This window comes from Haliotis rubra, unplaced genomic scaffold (assembly GCF_003918875.1).
Source record: "Haliotis rubra isolate DU_JTF1 unplaced genomic scaffold, ASM391887v1 Scf225, whole genome shotgun sequence".
Lineage (NCBI taxonomy): Eukaryota > Metazoa > Mollusca > Gastropoda > Lepetellida > Haliotidae > Haliotis > Haliotis rubra.
The window spans coordinates 1,470,755-1,496,216 of record NW_025766281.1 but is presented as its reverse complement, the minus strand read 5'-3'; the positions used below and the strand labels follow the sequence as shown (position 1 = coordinate 1,496,216).

The window sequence follows — 25,462 nt, the reverse complement described above, 5'->3', positions numbered from 1 at the left end:
AAAATATGGTACTAGTTGCTCCGGGGGCGGTGGGGGTAGCCCTAGTGGGTAAAGCGTTGGCTCGTCACGCTGAAGACCCGGGTTCGAATCCCACATTGGTACAATATGTGAAGCCAATTTCTGGTGTCCCCGCCGTGCTGTTGCTGAAATATTGCTAAAAGCGTCGTAAAACCAAACTCACTCACTCACATGTTGTTCCCTGCCTGGCGCTCGGCATTAATGAGTTAAACAAGGACCGGTCGGTTCGGAGTCAGTATAATGTCTGAGTGGGGTATTCATGCTTAACTGCAGCATGCTATCTCAGTGACCTACTACAATGTAGTGCTATAACCAGCTTAAGTCTGGGATAGTACAAGCAGCCACACACATACACATATGCACGTTTTCATATGAGCGAAATATTGTTAAGTACGACGTTAAACCCCATTTCATCTGACCTTGGATGTGTGACCGTGGCGGCTTGACTTCAGTCCTGGGATTCTCGGAATTCAGTCCTACCCAAGAACGAAGCACAATGGACCCATGTGTCCTCTCACCCAAAGCACGAGAGTTTGTTCTGATCACCCAGCAGTGAATGGATACCCCACCGCCCCGGGAATACTTTGTATTGCTATACACACTTCATTATATTGTATCTATGACAACACATACATTTACTTTTTTTAGGAATGGCCTTGATGTGATACGACTGGATGGAACGAAACTACCCCCCGTTGGACGTGATGCCGTGATGGACGCTTCAATTGTGTTTCTTTAAAAATATTTTCCCACTTTCAGTTCAGAATAAAACGCGAACCGAATGTCTCTCCTGAGTGACAGGCAAGTGAGTGAGTAAGGTTTTATGCCGCTTTTAGCAATATTTCAGCAATATCACGGCGGGGGACACCCGAAAGGGGCTTCACACATTGTACCAATGTGGGAAATCGGGTCTTCATCGTGACGAGCGGATATTGACACATTGCATGTTCGTCCTATACAAACAGATGAAAAACAAACCCAGTCTTTGAAAGAATCAATCTAAGCTCATGTCACACAAAGAATAAGATAATATGTCTGAAAACCCGAATGTTCCAAAGTTCCCCCTTCAGGGTGGTTTGGTGTTGGTTACAGTCTTACATATGAACTTTCCCTACTTCTTTAATCTGTCAGATTGTACAATGGGGCTACTCTTTTAGTTTCCTTTGTTCACGTGTCAATAAAACGAAGTTATCAACGTCTTTTGATATGGTAAATATCATCTATTTGGAATACATTGGAGCCTGAACGAGCTAAACACATACTGAGTATCTCTAATCAAAATATATACCGTCCCAAAAGAGTGAGTGAGTTAGTATTTTAAGTCACATCGGCAATATTTCAGCCATATTGTGACTAAATTATTGATTTAAAGTAATTAACAGTAAATATCAAAATCCTGCAAACGAAGGAGAGTAACACAGCTAGATTATCACAGATATAAATTTATAAACTATTAATTAAATCTAAAACATTTTAACTACAGATTACAATACAATATAAAAAACTGGCTATAGATTGCCAACAACTGTTGATCACCATACTAGGGACCATGGGGACTTACAGTACATTTGCTTCCTACATGGCCCCTAGCTGGATTGGGTTTAGGACAAATGCCACCCGGACAAAAACAACCCGGACAAAAGCAACCTAGGACAAATGCCACCCAAAGAAAAATATAAAAATAAAAACCACCCAGGGCTCGATTTAAACAAATGAAACCTACATGCACCCAGTGCAAATAACAAACAAAAAACAACTGAGTATTAAGGGAAATTTGAATAGGAGGCAGAATAAAAAAAGGAAAAATATGAAATAGGCAAAGAGTAACTAAGAGATATGGAATTTAATATAGATGTAATGTAGCAAATGGTTATTGTTATTATTATTGTATTTTTTTCAACCAACCCATGTTTGAAAACATATTTTAATCGAAGTGAATATTTCTTTTAAAGAAACAAAATTATTCATCGAAGTCTACATAACTGTACATCAAAATAAACATTTGTTCAAAGTGGATATTTTTTTATAAGAAACCAAATTATTCATGAAAGTCTACATAATTTTACAACAAAATAAACATTAAACTCAAGAAGGGTGGCAATTGCCCTCTCTGTAATGGTAACATAACTGGGTGGCTTTTGTCCTAGGTGGCATTTGTCCTAGGTGGCATTTGTCCGGGTGTTTTTGTCCGGGTGGCTTTTGTCCTGCTCCCGCTGGATTTACATCGTCCCTTCGGCCGTCAGCAATTGTCGACCAATCTAGCCATAAATGAAAATAACAGAGATACTGCAATAACACTGGTAGATATATAAATACCTGGAAAGACATGGACTTACATACCTCTCAGGGGAACAATAATTTTACGGTATTTCAACCCTAGTCAAGGGAACAGCCATAACCAATCCCTGTTAATAAATATATCCTGCCTAATTATATAAATTATATCTATGTACATCAGAATTTATGAATTAGACCGTCCCAAAAGACACACGCCTCATAACCTCTTTACCATGTCATGTAGCTGTTTTCATTTATCAAGCCATGTCGATAAGAAATTTGAAAATATGAAATGTACTATAGGCCTGTGGCCTCCTCAGTACTGAAATAAAGATTGATTGATTGACTAGCCTTGAAATGGCACAAGAACTGGTAAATTTGGATCAAGACTTGTCAGGTACCTCAATCGGTAGGCAATACAATATCTTTCAATCAAACCTTCGTGTGTTTGTTTTTTTTTTTAAGGCACACACGGGGTAACTGTCGTTAAATATTATTTAATAAAGCATTTTCTATTTACCGTGTGGACAGATAATCTCTTCCTATAACTTCGTGATTAGATTTCAGTTATGGACAGGCTGAATATTGCAATTGAACCACAAACATATATATATTTCTATTATTGTTTCATATCATACAATTTAATTTTTTTTTAGAAATCACCAATTTCGGTTAGACTCTTGTGATATGATAATGAATATTCACGTAATACCGGTATGAATGCTTTTAGTTAACAGTATATGGGTATACACAGGGGAGGTATGTAATGTCTACTGTGTATGGGTGTACACGCAGGGGAGGTATGTGATGTCTTACAGTGTATGGTTATACACAAAGGGTAGGTATGTGATGTCTTACAGTGTATTGGTGTACACACAAAGAAAGGTATGTGATGTGATGTCTTACTGTGTATGGGTGTTAACAAATTTGTAAGTGCGCTTCTTTTGACATTATGGAAGCATCCAAAACAAATGAAATTCACCCATTAACTGCGTTTTAATTGAGTATGGTGTACAATCAAATATGCTGTTAGCAGAGACTTCTTATGGATGTGGAAAGGGTTTTGTTGCTTCAGATTTCAGGTTGTAATACGCCACAGAAGTATTTCCTAAACCTTCAATTTGACTATTGAAACAATAATCGTTTGAATTAACACAAACCTGCGAGGAAAGACAAAAGGCTAATCTAGTACTCATGATATAGTCGGAATTTTACCATGGAATGTCCGAAGAAGGAAAAAGGTTAATCTAGTACTTTTGGGCTAAATCGCATAAAGACCATGGAGCCCTACCGCTGCTCGGAACTACATTTACTATTATTATGATGGACTCCATCCGCCAAGCAAAAGAGAAACGAAAACAGCAGAGAAAAGTATGTGATTGGATCACAGATTATATGTGTAAACATGTCTTGCCTACCGGCAGCAACAGCCAACGACACATTTTCTTACTATTTTGATGTACACACTCCCGACACACCTACAAGGTAAGGCACAGATAAGGATACCACCTGGGAAATCACACGCTCCTAGTCCAAGTCACACAGTTCTCAGTTTCAAGACAGGGCCACCTTCCCTCAAGTTCATCATGCTGAAGTTTATCACAATCGCTGCAGTTTTTGCAGGTGAGGTAGCATTTACTTATCTTACCTTTACTCTTACTTTACTAAACCAATTATTGAATAACTACAGGATGTATAGGGCCGTTTTGTGAACTATAACCTTACCTACAGTTTTGTTGTGTAACTCAAAACCTGACAAGTGTTGAGGTCACCGAATGCTGTGTTAAAAATCATGAACCAGTATGAAGGCTGTTCGTATATTAATACATGAGACGTTTTATGGGCAACCAATTTGTTTTATTCTTAACACGAGGTTTCACAGCTATTAAGTGACGAAGGAGCAAGAATTGTGTTTGAAACGTCGCGTAAAGAACTAAAATAGGTTGTTATTCCTAAACGTGTCATGTATTTATGTTTGTCCTACTTTTAAATACCTTTCAAGAACGTTCGTACATAATTACCCACTTTAGAAAATCGGATATTTGCAAGTTGTGGTGTATGAAACAACCAACTGAGCTATCTAATGTGGATACCCGATATCGACCTCCGCTATCCACTGTATAAGATCGGCATTCTAATATAATTAATGCCTTGAATCCATCGCTTCCATACTTTGTGTCATGTCCGATTAGTTTTAAAATACTACCGCCCTTACTCAGATACTAGCTTAAATCATTCATACAATAAACTAGTCCGGTGTGTGTGTTATGTGTGTGTTTAACAGCAGCTATCGGATATCCATTCCTTACTGGGTGAACAGATTCACATTTGAAGACAGTCACTTGCCGGCAGTAACTTCATTGTGTTTGACACTCGCTTATCGATTCGAACCGCATATTTCCAGAAAACTCTAATGAGCGAGATAACTTCTGCGAGTGAGTGAATTTAGATTAGCGCCGCTTTTAACAATATTCTAGCAATGTTATGGCGGGGACGCCAGAAATGGGCCTCACACAAAGTACCCATGCCGGCGTGACGAGCAAACGCTTTTACCACTAGGCTAACCCACCGCCCCAGATACCTTCTGTGCAAAGGTAAGGACGTGCACCTGCTGACGTCACTTCCGAAAGGAGGCTACAGCGGCGAATTTTTCATGGTCTTGAGATATGATTCACATGACAATCTATAATATATTTTTGATCCACTGTTTAACTAATACTTGTCTTTCCTCCAGTATGCTACAGCCAGACCTCGGCGCCCATCAGGACCATATGCAGAGCTATCAATCACACTGACTGTTCTATATTTGCCCATCATCCCGAGTGTGGCAGCGACGGGAAAACCTATGACAACAGGTAAAACATACAATGATTTGATGAATGTTGATGGGTATCCTCATATTCACACTATGGGAATTCCGAGTCTCAGATAATTCCAAATTCCTCTTCATTTGGTTGTACGGATTTTTGTTTCATGGCGCTCTGACTTTAAATGTGCCATTGTATCCAGTTTGCGTGGTTCACTGAATTTCAGGAACCAGGGTTCGATATTCGTAAGCGACATTCACACAATGATTTCTATAGTATAACCGTTTTTTCTTTGAGTTCTGGATCCCAAGTAAGGTTACCTAGCTTTGCTTGTCAGTGGTCTATAGCACATGTTTTGATATTATATTGATTTGAGAAAATTTTAGAATTAGAAATGATCAGTTTTATTTATACTCGAATTCTGTGACATGTCGCTAATGTTTTACTGTTTTAACGTCTTTTGTGCCAGATATTTACTAAAATTGTTCTCGTCACAATACATTTGAAATACTGTGAATGTGACGCAAAATGTTAACTCCCCCACTCATTGATTCCTAATATGAGAGGCTACAAACTAAGGCATAATGCTAAGACGCTGCTTCTGTTTGCTTCCTACATCTCCTTCTATGGCTTCTTCTGCATCTTTTGAACGTCTACATTTTACTTCCCAGGTGTCTGTTCTCGAAGGCCCACTGTCAGGACCTCACTCTTCAGGCTGTGCATAATGGGACATGTACCCCAACTTCCGGTACAACCGGAACATCCGGTTCCACTGCCATATACCAGTTCTTCTGTACCCAGATGGCAACCAAACACTGCGGGCATGACGTGGAAAACTTGTGTGGTTCAGACAAAGTAGACTACATGAACTTGTAAGGAACCATTTTTATAGTACTAGGTTTTGTATAGTGTGTGTGAGGGGCGGTGGGGTAGCCTAATGGTTAAAGCGTTGGCTCGTCACGCCGAAGACCCGTGTCGAATCCCCACATGTTGCTGGAATATTAAGCTAAAAGGGCGTAAACCTCAGTCAGTCAGTCAGTCAGAATATATATATAAGCGGCGAGAAGAGAGAGTGAGTGGTATAGTGAGTGAGTGAGTGATTGTGTGTGTGTGTGTGTGTGTGTGTGTGTGTGTGTGTGTGTGTGTGTGTGTGTGTGTGTGTGTGTGTGTGTGTGTGTGTGTGTGTGAACGAGCGATTAAGTTAACTGTTACGCCACTTTTAGCCATATTCTAGCTACAGAAATGGCCTTAACATTTGGGGGAACTAAACCTAGGTGACAACTTTACGCCTTAACCCCAAGGCTTTCACCCTGCCTCTTTGTAGAATTGAGGCGATCGAGTATATTTTAATCTTTATGAAATAACACGTGTGGAAAATTCCTACTTGTTGCACAAGCATTCATAGAAAAAGTTTCAAATGGTTCACAGTATTGTCAATATTTTGTCTTGGAAGCCTGTTGACAGTAAATGCTCTGGTCAGTAAATGTTATTACATCATTATTGCATCCGAAGAACGTATAATCTACCTCTTAATTAAACAAGAGCAGACTTCGCTTAAAACCCCAATGTCAGCCTCCAGTCAACATCCTATTTTTACTGGCCATCGTCGACAGGTATTAATCCTCAAAATGTTTTCACTTTATATTGTATAAATTGTTTTCGTCACGATATGGCTGAGATATTGCCGATGTGACGTTAAATATTAACTCACTCACTCCAGTCAACATCCAGTATCTATCGAAATAGATTCTACTAAATCGCAAAATATCAGTGCATGAGCATGAAAATCTTGCATGGCACCGGGTGTTCACGAAAATAATCAGTGTGCCCTGTTCATCGGGTCGCACCTGCCACTCACACAACTTGCACTGACACAAATAGTATTGTTCAAGGCAATTGTCCCGTTCCGTATTTCTTCAGCCGTGTGTGCCATGATGCATAGATGTAGTTCAGCTTATTTGACAACAGATATTTTACAATTGTATCCTTTTGATAATCCTTTACGTGATCTATATAATTACACCAATCATCTGTGTCTGTGTCCACCATTTGTTTTGTTATTTTGGTTTTTGTTTGTTTTGATCTTTGTTGTTGTTTTTTTGTTTTTTGTTGGTTTTGTTTTGTTATTGGTTTTAATTATAAATTGGCAATCGGCAGTATAAATATAACAGTATTCACAGTATAAGTTGTTCACTGGTCACGAGGGGCATGGGTTGATGTACCCTCGATGTTTGTTTATGTTTCCTGAGGCCGAAGGGCGAGGGGAACATAAACGTACATCGAGGGTACATCAACCCATGAACAACGTGATTATCTTACCGGGTACATCAACCCATGGGTACATCAATCCATGAACAACGTATTTATCTTACCGAACACCTTAATCTTAATTTTGAATTGTTTGATGCACGGGTAGAAATCTTTTTGTAGCCATCGCTAGATTTTGCTGACACGAAAAACAGATTTAGAGTTACGTCCCTTCCATCAATGTGCATTCGCAAAACATCGGTAATTTCCGTACATCATACGTGATTCAATGTTATTCGAGATAAAGAATTACTACCACGAAGTACCAAATGAGTTGCCATTGACAGCGGGGTACATTGAAATGTTACTCGCTTGAAAGCAGAATACACTGAAAATAATAGAAAAGCGCTCAGCCAGTCAGAAAGCGACATTTATGTGTGAGGTAAGATAATATTCATTCTCCACATTTTGAACCAACGGTTTGTTTAAAGTGCCAATACAAGCATTCAAGAAGATTATGTTGTCTGATAATTGTGAAGCAGATTTTGCCTATGACAAAATCCCATGAAACAGATCCGTTTTGCCATCAAAGTAGACACATCCCTATGAGCACAAGCTTGATCACGAGGAAGATCCATTTTATTGCACAATTCTTCACAAATTAGTATGTAAGCCAAATATGCAGATTAAGTAAATAGACTCTCAAATACCTTCAGTTTCAACCGGAGAAAGTACTTAAATTAGATAAAGATTAGATTTAATATAATCACACATATAAAACATGTGTATAATTTAGGTTGCTGACTACATATATCAAGCAATGTAGGTTGATTAGATTTCAATGAATTCAATTAAAATATTATACTTTGGGATGTTCTGCCTTTCCCTCTCATCCCTAAATGCTGATATATGATGAAGAAGTAACTGATTGCCTTTCTATGTCCAATCCTACCGTTTCCTGATACTGACACGATGGCTACCATTAATATTGCCACGCATGCAATGCAATGCCATCGGCCATTGGACAAAACAGCCAATGGTTTTCCTGTCGATGAAACATGGCTGTGTTTCGAGTCGTTGGTTCAACACAGCCACAACACTGCAGCATTGCATTATTCCAGGGTAATGGAGGGACATAGTGTCTACAAACCCGACGCTATTTTTTTCAGGTCCAAACAATATAACACAGTATGACGATACATTCTTTTTATACTTGCAGCTGTCTTTTTGAGAAGGCCCGCTGTACGAGACCGGATCTGTACGTAGCCTCATACACAAAGTGTGCTTGAGTGAGTTTTTGTTCATTTGTTTGTTCAGTTATTTATTTTGTTATTTTTTAAATATAAACTGGCCCAAAAAAGAAACGCAAAATGTATAAAAACGCAAAAATAACGTATATTCTTGATCAAGATCCAAAATCTTTGATTCATAATGGAGACTTACTGTTGTCAACCAATAATGCCTTGGCAATGGGTTTAAAATTTCGTTCAGTTTTGTTCAAACAGATGAACATTCACAATTTAACAAAACGCAACCACTTGCTTACCATGTCTCCCGAGCGCACCAATGTACAACAGGTGAAATGGGTGCATTAGCAAAAAGCAAGGTTTTTGTTTGATTGTCACTTGCTACTAAAGTTAGAGAAAGATCCTGAAAGATGCCCCGACTCGGCGAAGCAGAGAGGAACAATGCTGTCGGTCGTTTGGAAGCTGGTGAATTATTTTCAGCAGTAGCCAGAGTGTTCAACGTGGCGCCAAGCACCTTAATGAGACTGTGGACCCGATATCAGCACCAAGGAACCACACGTGATCGACCCAGATCCGGCAGACCAAGAGTGACCACCAGGGGACAGGACCGGTACATCAGGTTACGTCATCTACGGATTCGAACCACAACCGCGATCTCTACAGCATCCAACATACGGGGCCTGCGTAGGATATCGGCACAGACAGTGAGGAACAGATTGCGAGAAGCAGGACTTCGGGCTCGACGTCCTGTTCGTGGGGTCATTTTGACAGCACAACAACGTCAACAACGTCGCCAATGGTGTCAACAACACAAAGTATGGCCGCAACTGCGTTGGCGAAGAGTGTGGTTCAGTGACGAATCCCGTTTCCTACGCTATCGTTCAGATGGAAGAACTCGAGTTTACAGACGTTCAGGAAGTTGACAGATTCGGTGGTGGAAGGGTTATGGTATGGGCAGCCATCGCACACACTGGAAACACAGATCTTGTCCGTGTGCAAGGCAATCTCATGGCTCGGAGGTACACAGACGAGATCCTGAGACCTCACGTTCTACCCATCACCTGGAACGCCTGGAACGCCAATGTCATTTTCCAGCATGACAATGCCCGGCCACATGCAGCTCGACACACAACAGCTCTGCCCTGGCCGTCAAAATCGCCGAATTTGAATCCTATAGAGCACCTATGGGATGAGTTGGACCGACGTGTACGTCAACGTCAACTACAGCCGCAGACACTAGAACAATTGGCTCAAGCACTTCGGGAGGAGTGGGCCAACATTCCCTAACGTGTCATTCAGACCCTTGTTGGGTCCATGGGAAGGAGATGCCAGGCTGTTCTTGATGCCAATGGTGGGCATACGCGATACTGACAACGTTGATGACCTTGACCTTTGAATGTGACATTTCAACCCTGTTGTAATGACCTCGAGGCGTTCTCCATGCTGCACATTTCCTCCTTTGTAACATTATTTATTAACATATTAAATGTTCCTAAATAATTGAACCAAAATCTTGTTTTGCGTTTCTTTTTTGTGGTAGTATATATACTAGGCACATAAAGAAACTGTGCATACAAACATTTAAAATATAAATTTATCAAACCTGTGTAGACACATAAGGATTTAAACTCTGAGATTAGTGACATGTATCCAACATGCATGCACGTGCCATGTTTCGTGACGTCAGTGGGTTCGTCCTTGAGACGTGCAATACGTTGTTGCACGTGCATTCCAGAAAAGAAAAACAATGCAAATGAATGCCACACAATACTGTCACTTTGGAAAGCTCAACCCCTGTACTTGCGATCGTTCAAAAAATTAAACGGCTATTGAAACGCATAGCATGCCAAGGCTCACGTCTGCACAACGTCATGAGGCCATTGGTATGGTCCGTGGGGGAATGTCTCAACGACAAGTGGCTGCACATTTCCACTGCCACCGGAACACCATTTCTGCACTGGTGAGACGCTACCAGAACACAAATGACGTCATCGATCGGCCACGTCCTGGGCGTCCACTTGTAACAACGCAAAAACAGGGCAGATGGATAAGGGTGACCCATCTTCGCCACAGGTTTCAGACAGCAGTGATGACTGCCCGAACCATCCCAGGACTTCGCCGTATCAACCCCAACACAGTTCGACAACGTTTACGTCATCACGGGATCAGACCACGACGCCCCGCCATACGGCCTATCCTGACACAACGTCATCGACAAGCTCGCCGAACGTGGTGCCGAAATCATGTCCGCAGACCCTTGTTTTGGTGGAGAAATGTTGTTTTTACAGATGAGTCCAGGTTTAACATTTCCCATAGTGATGGACGTCAACGTTCCTATAGACGCGTGGGAGAACGTTATGCACAGGCCTGTGTCTTGGAGAGGAATCGCAAACAAGCCTTCCTTGCACGTTTGATAAGCTCTATGCATCGTCGATGCACTGCTGTTCTCAATGCCGATGGTGGACATACCCGTTATTGAGCTTGTGACATGGTCGTTTGACCCCTGTCCCGTTTGTGGACTCGTGACGTCATTGTGATTGACTTTTCAATTGAAATTCTCCCGACTTGTTAAGTTCTCATGATCCCTCCATTAAAGTTTATATGTACCTTTGACATTGTTATCGTACTGATCAACTGGGATAATATTTTGACAATGCACAGTTTCTTTATGTGGCTAGTATATTTTAGTTTTAGGGGGAGGGTGTACTTATGTATGTATATCCTCGCAGATGATAGATTGCATTTCTTTTTTTGGGATAGTATATATTTTAGTTTTGTGGGGAGAGTGTACTTATGTTTGTATATCCCCGCAGGTGATAGATTGTTGTTGCTTTGTAGTCTGGGATCATGTCAGGGATATCTAGTATAGTCAAACTTAATGAATATGACATGGATCACACACATGATCATTCGCGTTCGCGATGTAGGGTTTGTTAAGTTTGTTTGTTTGTTATTTAACGTTTTCAACTATAGCAGTGGCCTGTAGAAAATCGGGTCTGGATCAGACAATACAGTGACCAATAGCATGAGCATCGATCTACGCAACTGGGATGCGATGACATGTGTCAACCAAGTCAGCGAGCCTGACTAACCGATGCCGTTAGTCGCCTCTTACGACAAGCATGGGTTGCTGAAGATCAATCCTAACCCGGATCTTCACGGGTATGGTGTCATGAAGAATTAAACCACTTCCTATTTTGTAGTTGCAACCCTTATTGCGGCAAAACACTATCGGACGGTATGAAATGTGGCTTTATATTATGCGAGTAATCTAAGTTCTTTTCATCTCTTTCAGGTGTCTGGATTACAATTTACGTGTCAATCTTAAAGAAATAAACAGTTTTTAGCCATTACTTACTATTGCCTGTCATTGAAATGGTTTGCGCGTCACGCCAAAGAAGCGAGTTCGATTACCCACATGGGTACACTGCCTTCCCCTTTGTCAACTCACTGGCTTTTTCAGCATATGGCCAAGCCAATTATGTTTTCAATTTGTTTTCTTTGCTACACTTAGTATACATATACCTTCTCTCCACTTCATGTAACATGCTTGACAACGATACAAGAATCTGTATCGAAACGTCGCACACACGAAATAAGGGACCGGTGGCCCATTCTCCTGTTTTCATTGCAAATTAAGCAAAAGTTCATATCAGGAAATGTGTAAAAACATCAAGCACTCAAATCAGGAAATGTGTAAATTTCATGGAATATTTAGGAAATGTGTACATTTACTGAATGAATCAGGAAATGTACTCATTTCCTAAATATACCAGGAAATTTACACATTTCCTGATTTGACACATTTACTGTTACATATACAAGGAGTGGTTAAAACTGAGCGTTTTACCTTTAAGAAGGATGAAATATATTCACGTTCGATCACTTAACTGGCTCGATGCACCACATTTGCCTCAGTCGATGAAAGTATGATACTTCTCCATAAAACTCGACATGCATGTTCCACATTTTCTTAGATGCTTTATTGTCAGAAATCCGGCCATGTACAGACCACATGTAAAAACCATGCTTCTTATCATCGGTGTGCTAGTAAAAGCAAGGAAGTTGGCTGCTTCAGCTACACATTCTGCAAACAGTTTCTTGAGATGTTCGGGCGCTTCTTCCAATTACATACACTCAATGACAAACACTATTAGCTGGTATTAGATACACCATGGAATGGAGCAATTAGAACTAATCTCAGAGCTAAGAAATCAAACTTACAGCCAACGTGGCGACCTTTAATTCGCAAGGGCTACCAATGGTAAGGTCTCTGGCGGCTCACTTATGATAACTAAACTGGGAACACTTCTTAGCCCTGTTGTTCTAACTTACAAGTTGTTACAGTGAGGATAATTTTCAATTTCGCGGTAGTTCTGTGTATTATTACGCCATCATCTTCTACAAATTAGGGATCTGGATGTTCTCACTGACAAGCTTCCCAAACCAGTTTTGATAATGAGAGACTTAAATCATCATGATCCCTTATCAGGTTCATCAGATCAAATAATAAAGGAACGGTCCTCGAAGAACGGCATCTTCTATGCCTTCTTACTGATTGAAATATACCCCTGTCTCCATCCAGTTACAGGTACATACTCGGCTTAGGACTTGTCCTTTTCTGACCCATCACTCTTTAATAAATATTATAACCATAAAACAGTCACTGACACATTAACATCGCAGAAACAATTAGTAAGAACTCCTAATCTCCCATTTATGATCCTAAATTTGTGATTGTGATTGTGAATCTAACTTCCGATAATTCCAAAGATTACAATTGATCTTGTTCCTTGCGTGAGCTGAAAGATGGTCTCTACAAAAAGCTCGTCACACAGCTTCTACACTAGATGATGTCCACTATCAATTATTACAACATCTACCTGAGATCTCTTTTAGTGCCAAGCAGCAAGCGTCTTGTCTGGTATCTGGAATCCATTAATCTGAAAACTGATATTCAGTCTGGTTCCGAGCATCAGATCGTTAGATTGGAATCATTGTACACGATGCTTTTATGAATATACAACATGTTGTATCAATCCTTCTTTATTTGTAGAAGGCAATATGGCACAATATGAAAATATAGTATTTTGAAAGCCTTCAATGATATGGGTCTTGTGGTCGTATGCCTGAGTGTATCACACGGTTTTATGTAGATAGAAAATTCAACTGAAATATATGATCAGGAAATGGGAGTCCCACAGGGCAGTACCTTTAGCATAAAATCAACAGACTTGCTAAAGTATTAAATGAAAATACCGATGGTTCCTTATTTTTCATGGTGTATCATGGTGCAATTGGTGTAAATCGGAATACTGTTGAGAGACAATTACAACTTTGCATCAATAAAATACATAACGTAGTCACGACAGTGACTACTGACGGTCTAGGCGTCTGAGTTTGTATGCTGGCGATTAGGTGTCTGACTCTGAGGGTGTGGGTTCGAATCCCGGATGGGACTCAACCCAACAACAGTTCTAGAATCTGTGCTTTACTAAGAAAGTGTAATCCCAAATATAACATACGTTACATATGACCACTTTCTAAATGGCATTGTGTATTTCACAGCTTTCGGCCGTGGGAGCCGTGCCAATAAACACTTATCAGAGGGGTACACAAAGTCCGCAGTCTAGACTACCAGTTGTCCGACTTCCATTTTTGTGGAAGCCGCGGTGACTGAGCGCTCTAGGCGTCTGACTTTGCTGCTTGCGATTAGGTGCCTGACTCTGAGGGTGTGGGTTCGAATCCCGGATGGTACTCAACCCAACAAAAGTACTGGAATCTGTACTTTACTAAGAAAGTGTAAAAACAAATATAATATATGTCACAGTAACTACTGATAGTAAAGTAGCCACGGCAGCCAGGGTTCCGATCCACAAAGCGTTCGTAGCGAACTCCATACTTTATTATAGACTTACAAATGCCGTAGTCCTATGAACAGTTTGTGGATAGGGTTCCCGTAGTGCAGAACTTTTGTCCGGACACAACTCGCTTATTGTCGTTTCTGTTACGGTTCAGCTCGTAAATCACTTATTTTAAAACTTGACACCATTTACCATCAGGGACTTTGGTTGTTTGATTGTGCATCTCATCCATTGAAAGCCTGTATGTGGAAACAAATAAACCCTGCCTTAGTTTAAGGCGATTAAAACTAGCTTTGCAATATATCACTAAACCGCACTAACTATCGCTAAACACCTATCAACAACTGACGCAACACACCATCTTGTATCATACCTCAGGTGGAATTTTAAAATGAATGCTGTGAAAAAAAACATCAGACTAAAATATCCCCATTGATGTGAAAGTAAGCCCAGTGTTAAAGATCAAAGTTAATTAGGTACATGTAAATATATTGTTTTGAAACTCGAAGCGATTTATAATTATATTTCCAAAAAATGTCGGAAAGCGGACGTAAAATATCCAAAACAAGTCCGCAAAAAAAACCCCATTTGAACAAACGCACGTGCGTGTATTTGCATCTGTCACCCTTCATGACATTAAGGTAGCATTTTTTGTGTGTGTGTGTTTCTCATCGCCCGTCCGACCCTTCTAAGTTTATTGCCGGCCCTATTTTATTTTTTTTTGTTTAAATCCATATATTTGTTTATAATCCATATACAATCATACAGTTTGGTTCCCCAATAAGTGGGGCGGTGGGGTAGCCTAGTGGTTAAAGCGTTGGCTCGTCACGCCGAAGACCCGGGTTCGATTCCCCACATGGGCACAATGTGTTAAGCCCATTTCTGGTGTCCCCGCCGTGATATTGCTGGAATATTGCTAAAAGCGGCGTAAAACTAAACTCAGTCAGTCAGTCCCCAATAAGTTTACCCTTAAATTGAGTATCCCTTACTTTGTAACAGAACAATCAAATCGCGGTGGCTTGTCGTCGTTTATCAACATTGCTGTTGGTACAAACCACTCAAGGTAGCGCCTCACATAGTCGATTCTCCTCACAGTGCTTTAATTTAACCTCACCCCCAACCCTAACCCATTCCGTCGTTCATGAACACTGCAACACATTTTATAGGCTCAGGAGGTTTTTTTAAACTGCGCCGTCAACACAGAGTGGCACTGAGCGAGATAAAAGTCAGCTCTGACCATGGGGGTAATGGCGCAGGACAACATGATTGATGGAATTAAACTAGTAATCCCGAAGTCATTTGTTTGAATGTATGCTTTCCAATTCAGTCAGGTTGATTAACTAACAGCAGCAGATCCGTGGGGAGGATTATTCTTTATTCAGACTCGCAGTTCGTACATAGCATTTCAAGTGTTCAAAAGTATGAGGTGAATCAGGGGTTTGGTCTTACCAAATACCTGACTCATTAGGTCAGTAAGCAAGCAAGTAATATACTCTTTAAAAAAAGTAGGGGAACTTCATTTCTAATTTACGATTGAAATGGACATATCGGAGTTAATCAATGTTGATATGATAATAATGAATGTTTTGAGAGTGTATCCCCACTTGCACTTCCTTATGACCATAGTTGTTTGTACAGTAAGCGCTCTTGGAAGATGATTGGTGTACGACGTGAAATTTGCATGTGTACGATTTTCATTTTCAAACAATGAAACCCGGCTGGAAACAAACACTAACAGCTGTGTGATAGAAGATGATTGTCAAAATTAATGGTCTACAGTGATTTATCGACCTTCTTGAAAAACGTCAAAATCATGAATGACACCCCATGCAGGTGCATTGGGCTACTGCGTTCTGCACGTGCATCCCATGCGTTGTGTTTAGGAGTGGTGATGGTGGTGCGTTCATAAGAAGTCCGTCTTTGAAAAGTTTGTTAACGCTTATACTTCCTGTCCAAATTGACAGTTCAAGTTTCCCTTCTGTGTTTAAGAATATACAAAACACGAGGTAAACGCCAGAACATAGCCAGCCACGATTATCCTCCCAAACAGCTTCCATTGCGCGTAAAAGGCAAAATAGGGTGGGTGGGTGGATGGATCATAAGTGACGACACAAAGTGCTGCCCTACCAGTACACATGCACATGCCCTCGCACGTGTACAAACATCATTGTTTGTCGCCTGACAAAACGCAATAGTACTGTTGTGGACCATTAAATCCTCGCAACACAATATATAATTTTATTGAAATTGAACATGATATATTGACTTTTAATCTCGTCTGTGACAAGAATACGTTGCTTTTAAACTAAGATACACATATTTGAAAAGAGGTCGTTTCACGGTGGGGACTGTTATAAGGTTTCTAACCAATAGTTTCTCTTGTAGATGAATTGAGGTGAGGTGAATTGGGTTTAACGTCGTACTTGAGAATATTTCGCTCATATGACGACGTGCATGCGTGTGTGTATGTGTATGTGCGGCTGCTTGAACTAGCCCAGACTGAAGCTGGTTTTATAGTGCTAGCCCACTGAGATACCATGCCGCGGTGAAGCATGAATACCCCACTCAGACACATTATACTGACTCCGAGCCGACCAGTCCTTGTTGCACCCATTAATGCCGAGCGCCAGACAGGGACCAACAAGGACCATATTTCAACGTCTTTTGGTATGACGCTCTCCGGGCGGACGCTCTAACCACTACACCACGGAGGCGGCCGATGAATTGATAAATGCTCCCGAGCTTATGATGGAACACGGAAAACTCAAAGTCAATTGACGTCAGGTTGAACCTTTTATGCACAAGAAACCGTTTTCAAACCCTACAGTCCCTGGTGCGGTGGCCTGGCTTTGGTTGCTGGCGATATACAGCGATTTTAATAAGTGTTGTTGAATAATGATTTAACATTTTGAAATGATCAAACACTAGTTTTAATTGTAACCGACCCGTGGTGATCCCGGTTATAATTGATCTTCAGTGCCTTATGCTTGTCGTAAGAGGCGACTAACGGGATCGGGTGGTCAGGTTGACACATGTCATAGGATCCCAATTGCGTAGATCGACGCTCATGCTGTTGATCACTGGAGTGTCTGGTCCAGACTCGAGTATTTACAGACCACCGCCATATAGCTAGAATATTGCGGCGTAGAACTAAATTCACTCACTTTAATTGTAATCTGTGATAATAGAGTTGTTATACTGTCCTTCGAAGGCGACTTTTCAAAAACTAGGAATATATTTCGTCTCAGTATATGACTTATTGTCGTTACGATATGGCTGAAATATTGCCGATGTGACGGAATATTTTAACTCACTCGCTCAAACCGTACAGCTTCATTCAGATGTGGTTAACAAGGATTTCTTGACTTCATTAAGAATAATTGTTTAATAGTGTGTGTATGATTTGATGATTAAACCTCACTTTCGTTCTCGAACCTAAAACAGTCTGTCTCTCGTGTGATAAGGTCAATACCAGAACATATATATAATTAATTCATAAGAATGTGTTTATGAATCACTCTCACGTAATACTGATAGCACGTATTCGTTACAAGCATGTTATGGAAGTTATTTTTATAATATGACATCACAAAATTCACCATTATTTTATGTGTGGGCAGAATCTTCATTATGTTTGTTGAAAGGTTTCTTTGTCGACATAACGCAAATGCTGGCTTAAATGTTTGCATTACGATAATTGCAGGTTTTACTGTATTGTATCCTTCACTCTCACGCAGTCAGATCAATTTGCGTCACATCACCGTCACTTACACGTCTACAGCTATGTAGACTCAATTATTGATTGGCGTATAAGGCTATAATAGGTGGACATACACTGTAGTACAATACTCTCCTGCGGTTCAAGCTATTTTTTCATTGGATTGGGACAAGGTTTTGAGCAGTGAAAATGGTCTTTGACATCATATGTGTGGTTTTGCTATATATGTCAAGACACCCGGTGTCATCTCAAGTGGACACTTTAGGTACTCGGAGGGACGAAGTTTTAAGCAGAATCGACAAATATTCCCCACCACTCTCAGATCCTGGTGCAAGCATTGATGTGAACATGACCTTCACGCTCTTGACGGTTGCGGATCTGGATTCCAAACAACAAGTCCTGACTGTGACGGGTTCCCTTACACTCAGCTGGCATGATACTCGTGTCGCCTGGAATGGATCTGAGAGTTCCGGGATCTCCTTCGTCGAGCTGGAGGAAGATGACATCTGGCGACCTAGAGTTGTTTTAGCCAACAGTGTCGACAATATGGACCCGATACAGAGCAAGAATCCAGTGATACTCCACCACACAGGACGCTACCGTTGGGAACGTAAGGCGATCTTCAGAGTCAGGTGCAAAATTGATATATCACTTTACCCCTTTGATACACAGTTCTGTCGATTGATGTTTGCCCCTGCGTTCGGTTACATGTTAAACATAACCATTCAAGACACAATCATCAGACAATATGTTCTTTATGACAATAATGCTGAGTATATTGTGCAGAATATTACACAGGACATGTTTCAATTGGATGATGATATGTATGCAGCAGTAGGAATATCTTTGATGAGAGAACCCACATTTTACATCATAACCGTTATCATTCCAATTATGTTGATGTCTCTCTTAAACCCCTTTGTGTTCCTGATCCCAGCGCGATCTGGGGAGAAACTGGGATTTATAATGGCAGTGTTTGTGTCCCACACTATGTTCCTTACCTTAATGCGTGAATCGGTTCCACCATCGATTTCAAATCTCACAAGATTTCTCATAGCAATAGAGGTTCAAACATTCTTGACAATTCTGGCTTCTATTCTTGTGATTGCAATCCATCATCGCAAGGAAAGAGCAGAGGAATTGAGAGATCGTAAAAAAAGCATGTCCAAAGATGATGATGATCCCCTGGACAAGAAGCGACCAAGGAGGTGTTGCAGGTGCTCTTCCTTGGAAAGATGTCTTGACGGTGTATCCTTTGTGATATCACTGTCTTTGTCATGTGCAGCATGTATGTTACTGACACGGGGTGTGGACCTGGGAGGGCTATAAAATATAATCATGATCACAATAAGACCATGAAGAACATTTCGTCTGTGGACATACAGACTGTTTATTCTACCACAATTATAAATGATTTTATATGATATAAAGAAAACATCTCCGTTTTCGTCGCACTGTTAATAGAAAAATGTAATTTATTGGTAACATATAATCAGTGCCTGCTGTTAATGTTTTCAGAACTGGATTTAATTAATAAATACATTAAAGTTATCCTTTTTACTGTTGTTGTTGTTGTTTAACGTTGTCTTCAGCAATACTCCTGCTATATTTCTAAATAATGTAATCTGGAACAGACAATCTGGACAATAGCAGGAGCACACATGTAGATCTTCGCAAATGGGATACAATGACATGTGTCAACCAAGTCGGTGAGCCTGACGATTCAATCCCCTTAATCGTCTCTTACGACAAGCATGGGTTGATGAAGATCAATTCTAACCCGGATCTATACAGGCATTCCTTAGGAATAATGTTTGGAAGCCATAATTATGAGAGGTCCCAAAAAGGAAAGTGATCCGTTGTTTCATGGAATGTTCTCTGCTACGTCTCATGATGGAACAGGTGTGGGTGGGTGCAAGAGGTAAAGGGGCACGGGCGACCGAGTGTTCTAAGACACCACACATTACAGAATAGGCTTCCCTACATCAGTATGTATGGTATCATACTATTCTATTCAGACAACAAATGAATTTGGCGAAGTCATTTGAGATACACTAGGGTTGCTCCCCTTTGTTAGACCGCCGTATGATGGGCTTGCCCTGATAATGCTACTTGTTTTGTCAACGCGATAAACCCGTGATTGTGAGCTTCTTCTTTTATTATTATTATAGGATATGTATATAGCGCACATATCCTCGCAACTAGTGCATGCTCAAGGCGCTGGTATTTTTTCCCTCGATGATTGGATGTCAACCTCAACGGCACATCGTATTATCAATCTCAACTCCCTGGGGAGTATACAACTCTTGCAGCCACTAGGCGCACCGAGTTATTGTGGCATTCCTATCCTAACGAGGTACCCATTCACAGCTGGGTGGACTGGGGCTCATAGTCACAGTACTTTGTCAAAGTTCACTGCACGTTGGTGTACCCGCAACTAGGTGTTGGCACGTATTCATGTGGCCACCATCTGGTCATATACCAACGGATTCGTGGGTTCTTTTAAGTGAACATGGTTGTGTACTGTACACTAGGGGTTGTGACAACACTGAAAGAGTCTGCACACAAAGTTGACAAAAAGGTTTTTACACCCGGTCACAGGTGGGCTCGATCCTGACACCTCAACCTCGCTGGATCACGAGCCTTGCGCAATAACCAGGTCGCCCACCGCGCCCAAAGTATAAATACACAAAGCCATTTAGAAAGTGGTCAAATGTAACAAATGTTAAATTTGGGATTTCACATTCTTAGTTAAGTAAAGATTCTAGTACATTTTTGGGGTTAAATCCCATCCGGGATTCGAACCTACACCATCGGAGTCAGGCACCTAATGCTACATGTGACCACTTTCTAAATGGCTTTGTGTAGTAAACGACTTAGACATTCTGAGCCTTCCCTTGATAAATGACATTCTGCAATGTTCTGAGTACCATTTTGTCATCATCGGTTACCATGACAGTTTAAGCAAAACATTACCATCCCGTCCATTGAAATCAGTTCGTATTACTTTGAACTCTGAAAACACTAAATTATATTTTGAATTATAGAGATAATATCATTATTGTGTCAGGCCGCAGACTTGGTTGATACATTTGACATCGACATATACTCTTCCAAAAGGTTGGGGACTTCATTTGTAATTTACGATTGCCAAAATTGGGAGATATGTCGGCGTCAAGCAATGTTGATATGATAATAATGGTACTAGAGTATGTCCTTGACTACGTACAATATGTCAACAGTAGAACAATCGCAATACAGGAAGCGGCTGTGGATAATAGGCTTATTTGTATTTGTGAAACAAGTAATTCTGAAAGAAAGAATCCTGTATACATTTTTAGGAATATTCCAGCAATATCACGGCGGGGGATACCAGAAATGGGCTGCACAGATGATCAAATAGGTAGACTGCAATGACAATCATGCATCTGATTTTGACGGTGACTCCCAGTTCATGTCGGTTTATGTCCAGATTAAATGAGTTCAATAGGGTTATTGCTCCCAAGAGATCCTTGCAATGTGGCGATGACCCCAACATTTTCACAAACATTGAAAATGCGAAATCCCATAACCATTATTTGGAATATTTATACACTACATCACCGAGCAGTGGAAGTGTTATTGCTCAATCCCTGACAAATCGATACTCCGTGACCAGACTGAAGTGGAAAGCAACTACTACTGCAACGGAACCCTCATTTAATGCTGATAAATGTTTAATCATGCATAATAGAAGCCTATTCCCATAACGTGATGCCAAGTAGAGGTCACATGTATGTTTAGGAGGCAGAGTGTTTCAGTATTAAAGTGTATTCAGTTTCAGGTAAGAATTTTCTGGTAGGTGTTAGACCACTCATTTGTTTGGCCTAAAGAAAAAAACTAACAAGATGGGATAATGATTTTGGCTCTATCATTTTGATGATTGTATCTCTGCATCTGAATTATATCAAATCAGCACTTGTAAAAGCAAGCATTAGAGCTTTCGTATCTTTCATGTACTCGTATTGATATATATTATATCTCACCCATGGAAATCAGGGTTTGCATTAGAGTCTTCGAATCTTTCATGTACTCGTATTGATATATATTGTATCTCACCAAAGAAAACAGGGTTAGCATAAGAGTCTTCGTACCTATCATGTACTCGTATTGATATATATTATATCTCACTCATGGAAATCAGGGTGAAGAAATTAGAGTCTTCGTGTCTTTCATGTACTCGTATTGATATATATTATATCTCACTCATGGAAATCAGGGTTAGCATTAGAGTCTTCGTATCTTTCATGTACTCGTATTGATATATATTATATCTCACCTTCAGCCTTAGTCTTCAGCAACCAATGTTAGTCATAAGAGGTCACTAATTTGGAGCTAGACAGGGTCGCTGACTTGGTTGAGTGAGTGAGTTATTATTTAACGTCACATCGGCAATATTTCAGCCATATCGTGACGAGAACATATGTGACATCGAAATGGAATAGATGTATATTATAAAAACCTGTCTACGAAGGACAGTAAAATAGCTAGAATATCAAAATTACAATTAAAACTAGTGTGGAAAGTTAAACTAATAGCACTATATGGACAATACAATATAAAAACTGGCTATAGATCGCCAACTCCTGAAGTTAGATCGCCATACTAGGGACCATGGGGACTTACAATACCTTTGCTACCTGCGTGGACCTGACTTGGTTGACACATGTTATCTTCTCCTACATGTTTAGACCTGTGCTCACAATGTCAAACAATGGACAGTCTGGTCCAGACTCCGTACTCAGTACTGCTGAGTTTTGCATCTGACTCTGAAGATCTCCTTAATTCCATGTGTGGAAAAGTATCACTGAAAACTGGCTCTGAATCGTGTACATATTGTCAGAACTGTTGGCTGCAACTATTGTAGTTCGCCAGGTGTCCTCTTCCTCTCGTATCGTTTCCTGAATAGGTGATACGATCGGCATTAGATTTACAAAGCATTTCTGTTACTCCGCATTGCTTGTTCTGTTAACGCACAAATGACGTTTCGGAGGAGTTTAAAACTTATCGATACAAAAGTCGTTCCATTTATATAGGAAGTGTACATATCTAGTGTATATTCCCCGTTCAAAATGAAAGTGACCGCCTCCGTGGTGTAGTGGTCAGAGCGTCTGCCCGGAGAGCGGAAGGTCGCGGGTTCGATCCCCGACCGCGTCATACCAAAAGACGTTAAAATATGGTACTTGTTGGTCCCTGCCTGGCGCTCGGCATTAATGGGTGCAACAAGGACTGGTCGGCTCGGAGTCAGTATAATGTGTCTGAGTGGGGTATTCATGCTTCACTGCGGCATGGTATCTCAGTGGGCTAGCACTATAAAACCAGCTTAAGTCTGGGCTAGTACAAGCAGCCGCACATACACATACACACGCATGCACGTCGTCATATGAGCGAAATATTCTCAAGCACGACGTTAAACCCAATTTCACCTCACCTCATCTCAAAATGAAAGTACAAAGCAAAATCATTCGATTCATCAAGATGCGGTAATATGAAAGGAGAACTCCAGTAGAAGGCGACATACTATTGTGAAGATACGTTCCGTGAGACAGAACATGTTTCCACTCAGATCTAATCGAACGCTCCTGTTAATGTAATGTGAGAACTGATATGTACCCTCCATTCTGACTGTGGTAATGGGATATTGACTGACACTGTTTACATTGTTTCTGTTTGATTATTGGTAATGCCCAGATAGCGATAACAAACCTTTCGAGCTGGATTGTTGATAATTGTATCGCTGACAGTGCATATGTCCATGGCAATCACTCAGTGGCAGCACTTCACAAACAGATCTGTTCCAGAACAAGTGCTTAGAATTAGTCCGTTATTGGACTACTACTTTCACATGTTTTGAGCACACATTGAGAAGGGATGACATATTGTAGCGTATATGTTTTGGTGTTTTATATGACAACACTAGTCTCTGCATTTCATATGGACACTTTAGATACTTTGAGGGATGATGTATTGAGCAGGATCGAGAAGAATTCACCGCCACTCCCTGGCCCAGTTATGGCCATTGAAGTGAATATGTCATTCTCGCTCTTCTCTGTGGTAGATTTGAATTCCAAAAGTCAAATGTTGAGTATAGCAGGTTCCCTTACAATCAAATGGCGTGATCCTCGTCTCGCATGGAATTCCTCCGAAAGCTCTGGTCACTCCTTCTTGGAACTTGAGGAAAAGGATGTTTGGAGACCCAGAATTGGCTTAGCTAACAGTGCGGATTATATGGGACCTCTGAAGAGCGACAATCCAGTAATACTGTTTGACTCGGGGATACACCGATGGGAAGTAAGGGATATTTTCAGAGTCAGGTGCACGATAAATATTTCAAAGTACCCATTTGATACTCAGTTGTGTCGACTGGCATTTGCACCAACGTTTGGATACAGATTGAATGTAAACATTGGAAGAATCCTTAGATCCTGTAACTACGAGGAGAATGGTGAGTGGCGCATAGGTAATTTGACACATGAAAAACGCATTGGGGATGATGACATAGAGGAAACAGATATCAAAATTCAAATGGATAGAAAACAATCATTTTATATCATAAACATAATCATCCCTATCTCTTTGATGTCCCTGTTGAATCCCTCTGTGTTCCTTATCCCAGCTCGATCAGGAGAAAAACTGGGTTTTCTCATGGCGGTGTATGTGTCTCATACCATGTTCCTGAATCTCATCAATGAATCGGTGCCACCAACTTCCGACGATAATTCAAGCCTGACATTCTTTCTGACAGTAATTGAAGTGCAAGGATTCTTTACTGCTCTGGCTTCCATCTTGGTAATTGCAGTCCACCATCGCAAGGAAAAGGCAGAAGAAACAAAAACGCAGCAAATCATATCCACAAACATTGAGGAATCCGTGGAAAAGAAGCGACCAAGACGGTGTTGCCGAAACTTTTCACTTGAACGATTCCTTGACGGTGTGTTTTTTGTGATGTCATTGATGTTTTCATGTTCTGCATTTATGTTACTTGGGATGGGAACAACTGGAAAGCTGTCTTAATACAAAAGACAAAAAATAGGTTCAGATGGTTATTGGAAAAGACTCCCTGTGCCAAAACCTTCATGTTTGTAGTTGGCACGTGCCGTATGCGGTAGCGCCAAAGAAATTCGTATGGTGGTATTTTTCATTTTGAAATGTTCCGGGAAGGTCACTTGATCACCGAGACCCATTATTTCTGCCCACAAGATATATTATGCATACAGCTGACTTACTTGATTTCATTCATTCTTT

At 40.7% G+C, this 25,462-nt stretch overlaps 1 protein-coding gene across 1 annotated transcript; it reads left to right on the top strand.

The window, feature by feature from the left end:
• The first annotated feature begins 3,796 nt into the window (after nucleotides 1-3,796).
• LOC124277634 (agrin-like) lies at nucleotides 3,797-11,949 on the top strand. The gene is made up of 5 exons (XM_046713355.1): nucleotides 3,797-3,918; nucleotides 5,030-5,150; nucleotides 5,774-5,974; nucleotides 8,569-8,638; nucleotides 11,892-11,949. Exons 1-4 carry the CDS (start codon nucleotides 3,882-3,884, stop codon nucleotides 8,636-8,638), a joined length of 429 nt encoding a protein of 142 aa, XP_046569311.1. The 5' UTR covers nucleotides 3,797-3,881; the 3' UTR covers nucleotides 11,892-11,949.
• Nucleotides 11,950-25,462: the final 13,513 nt, after the last annotated feature.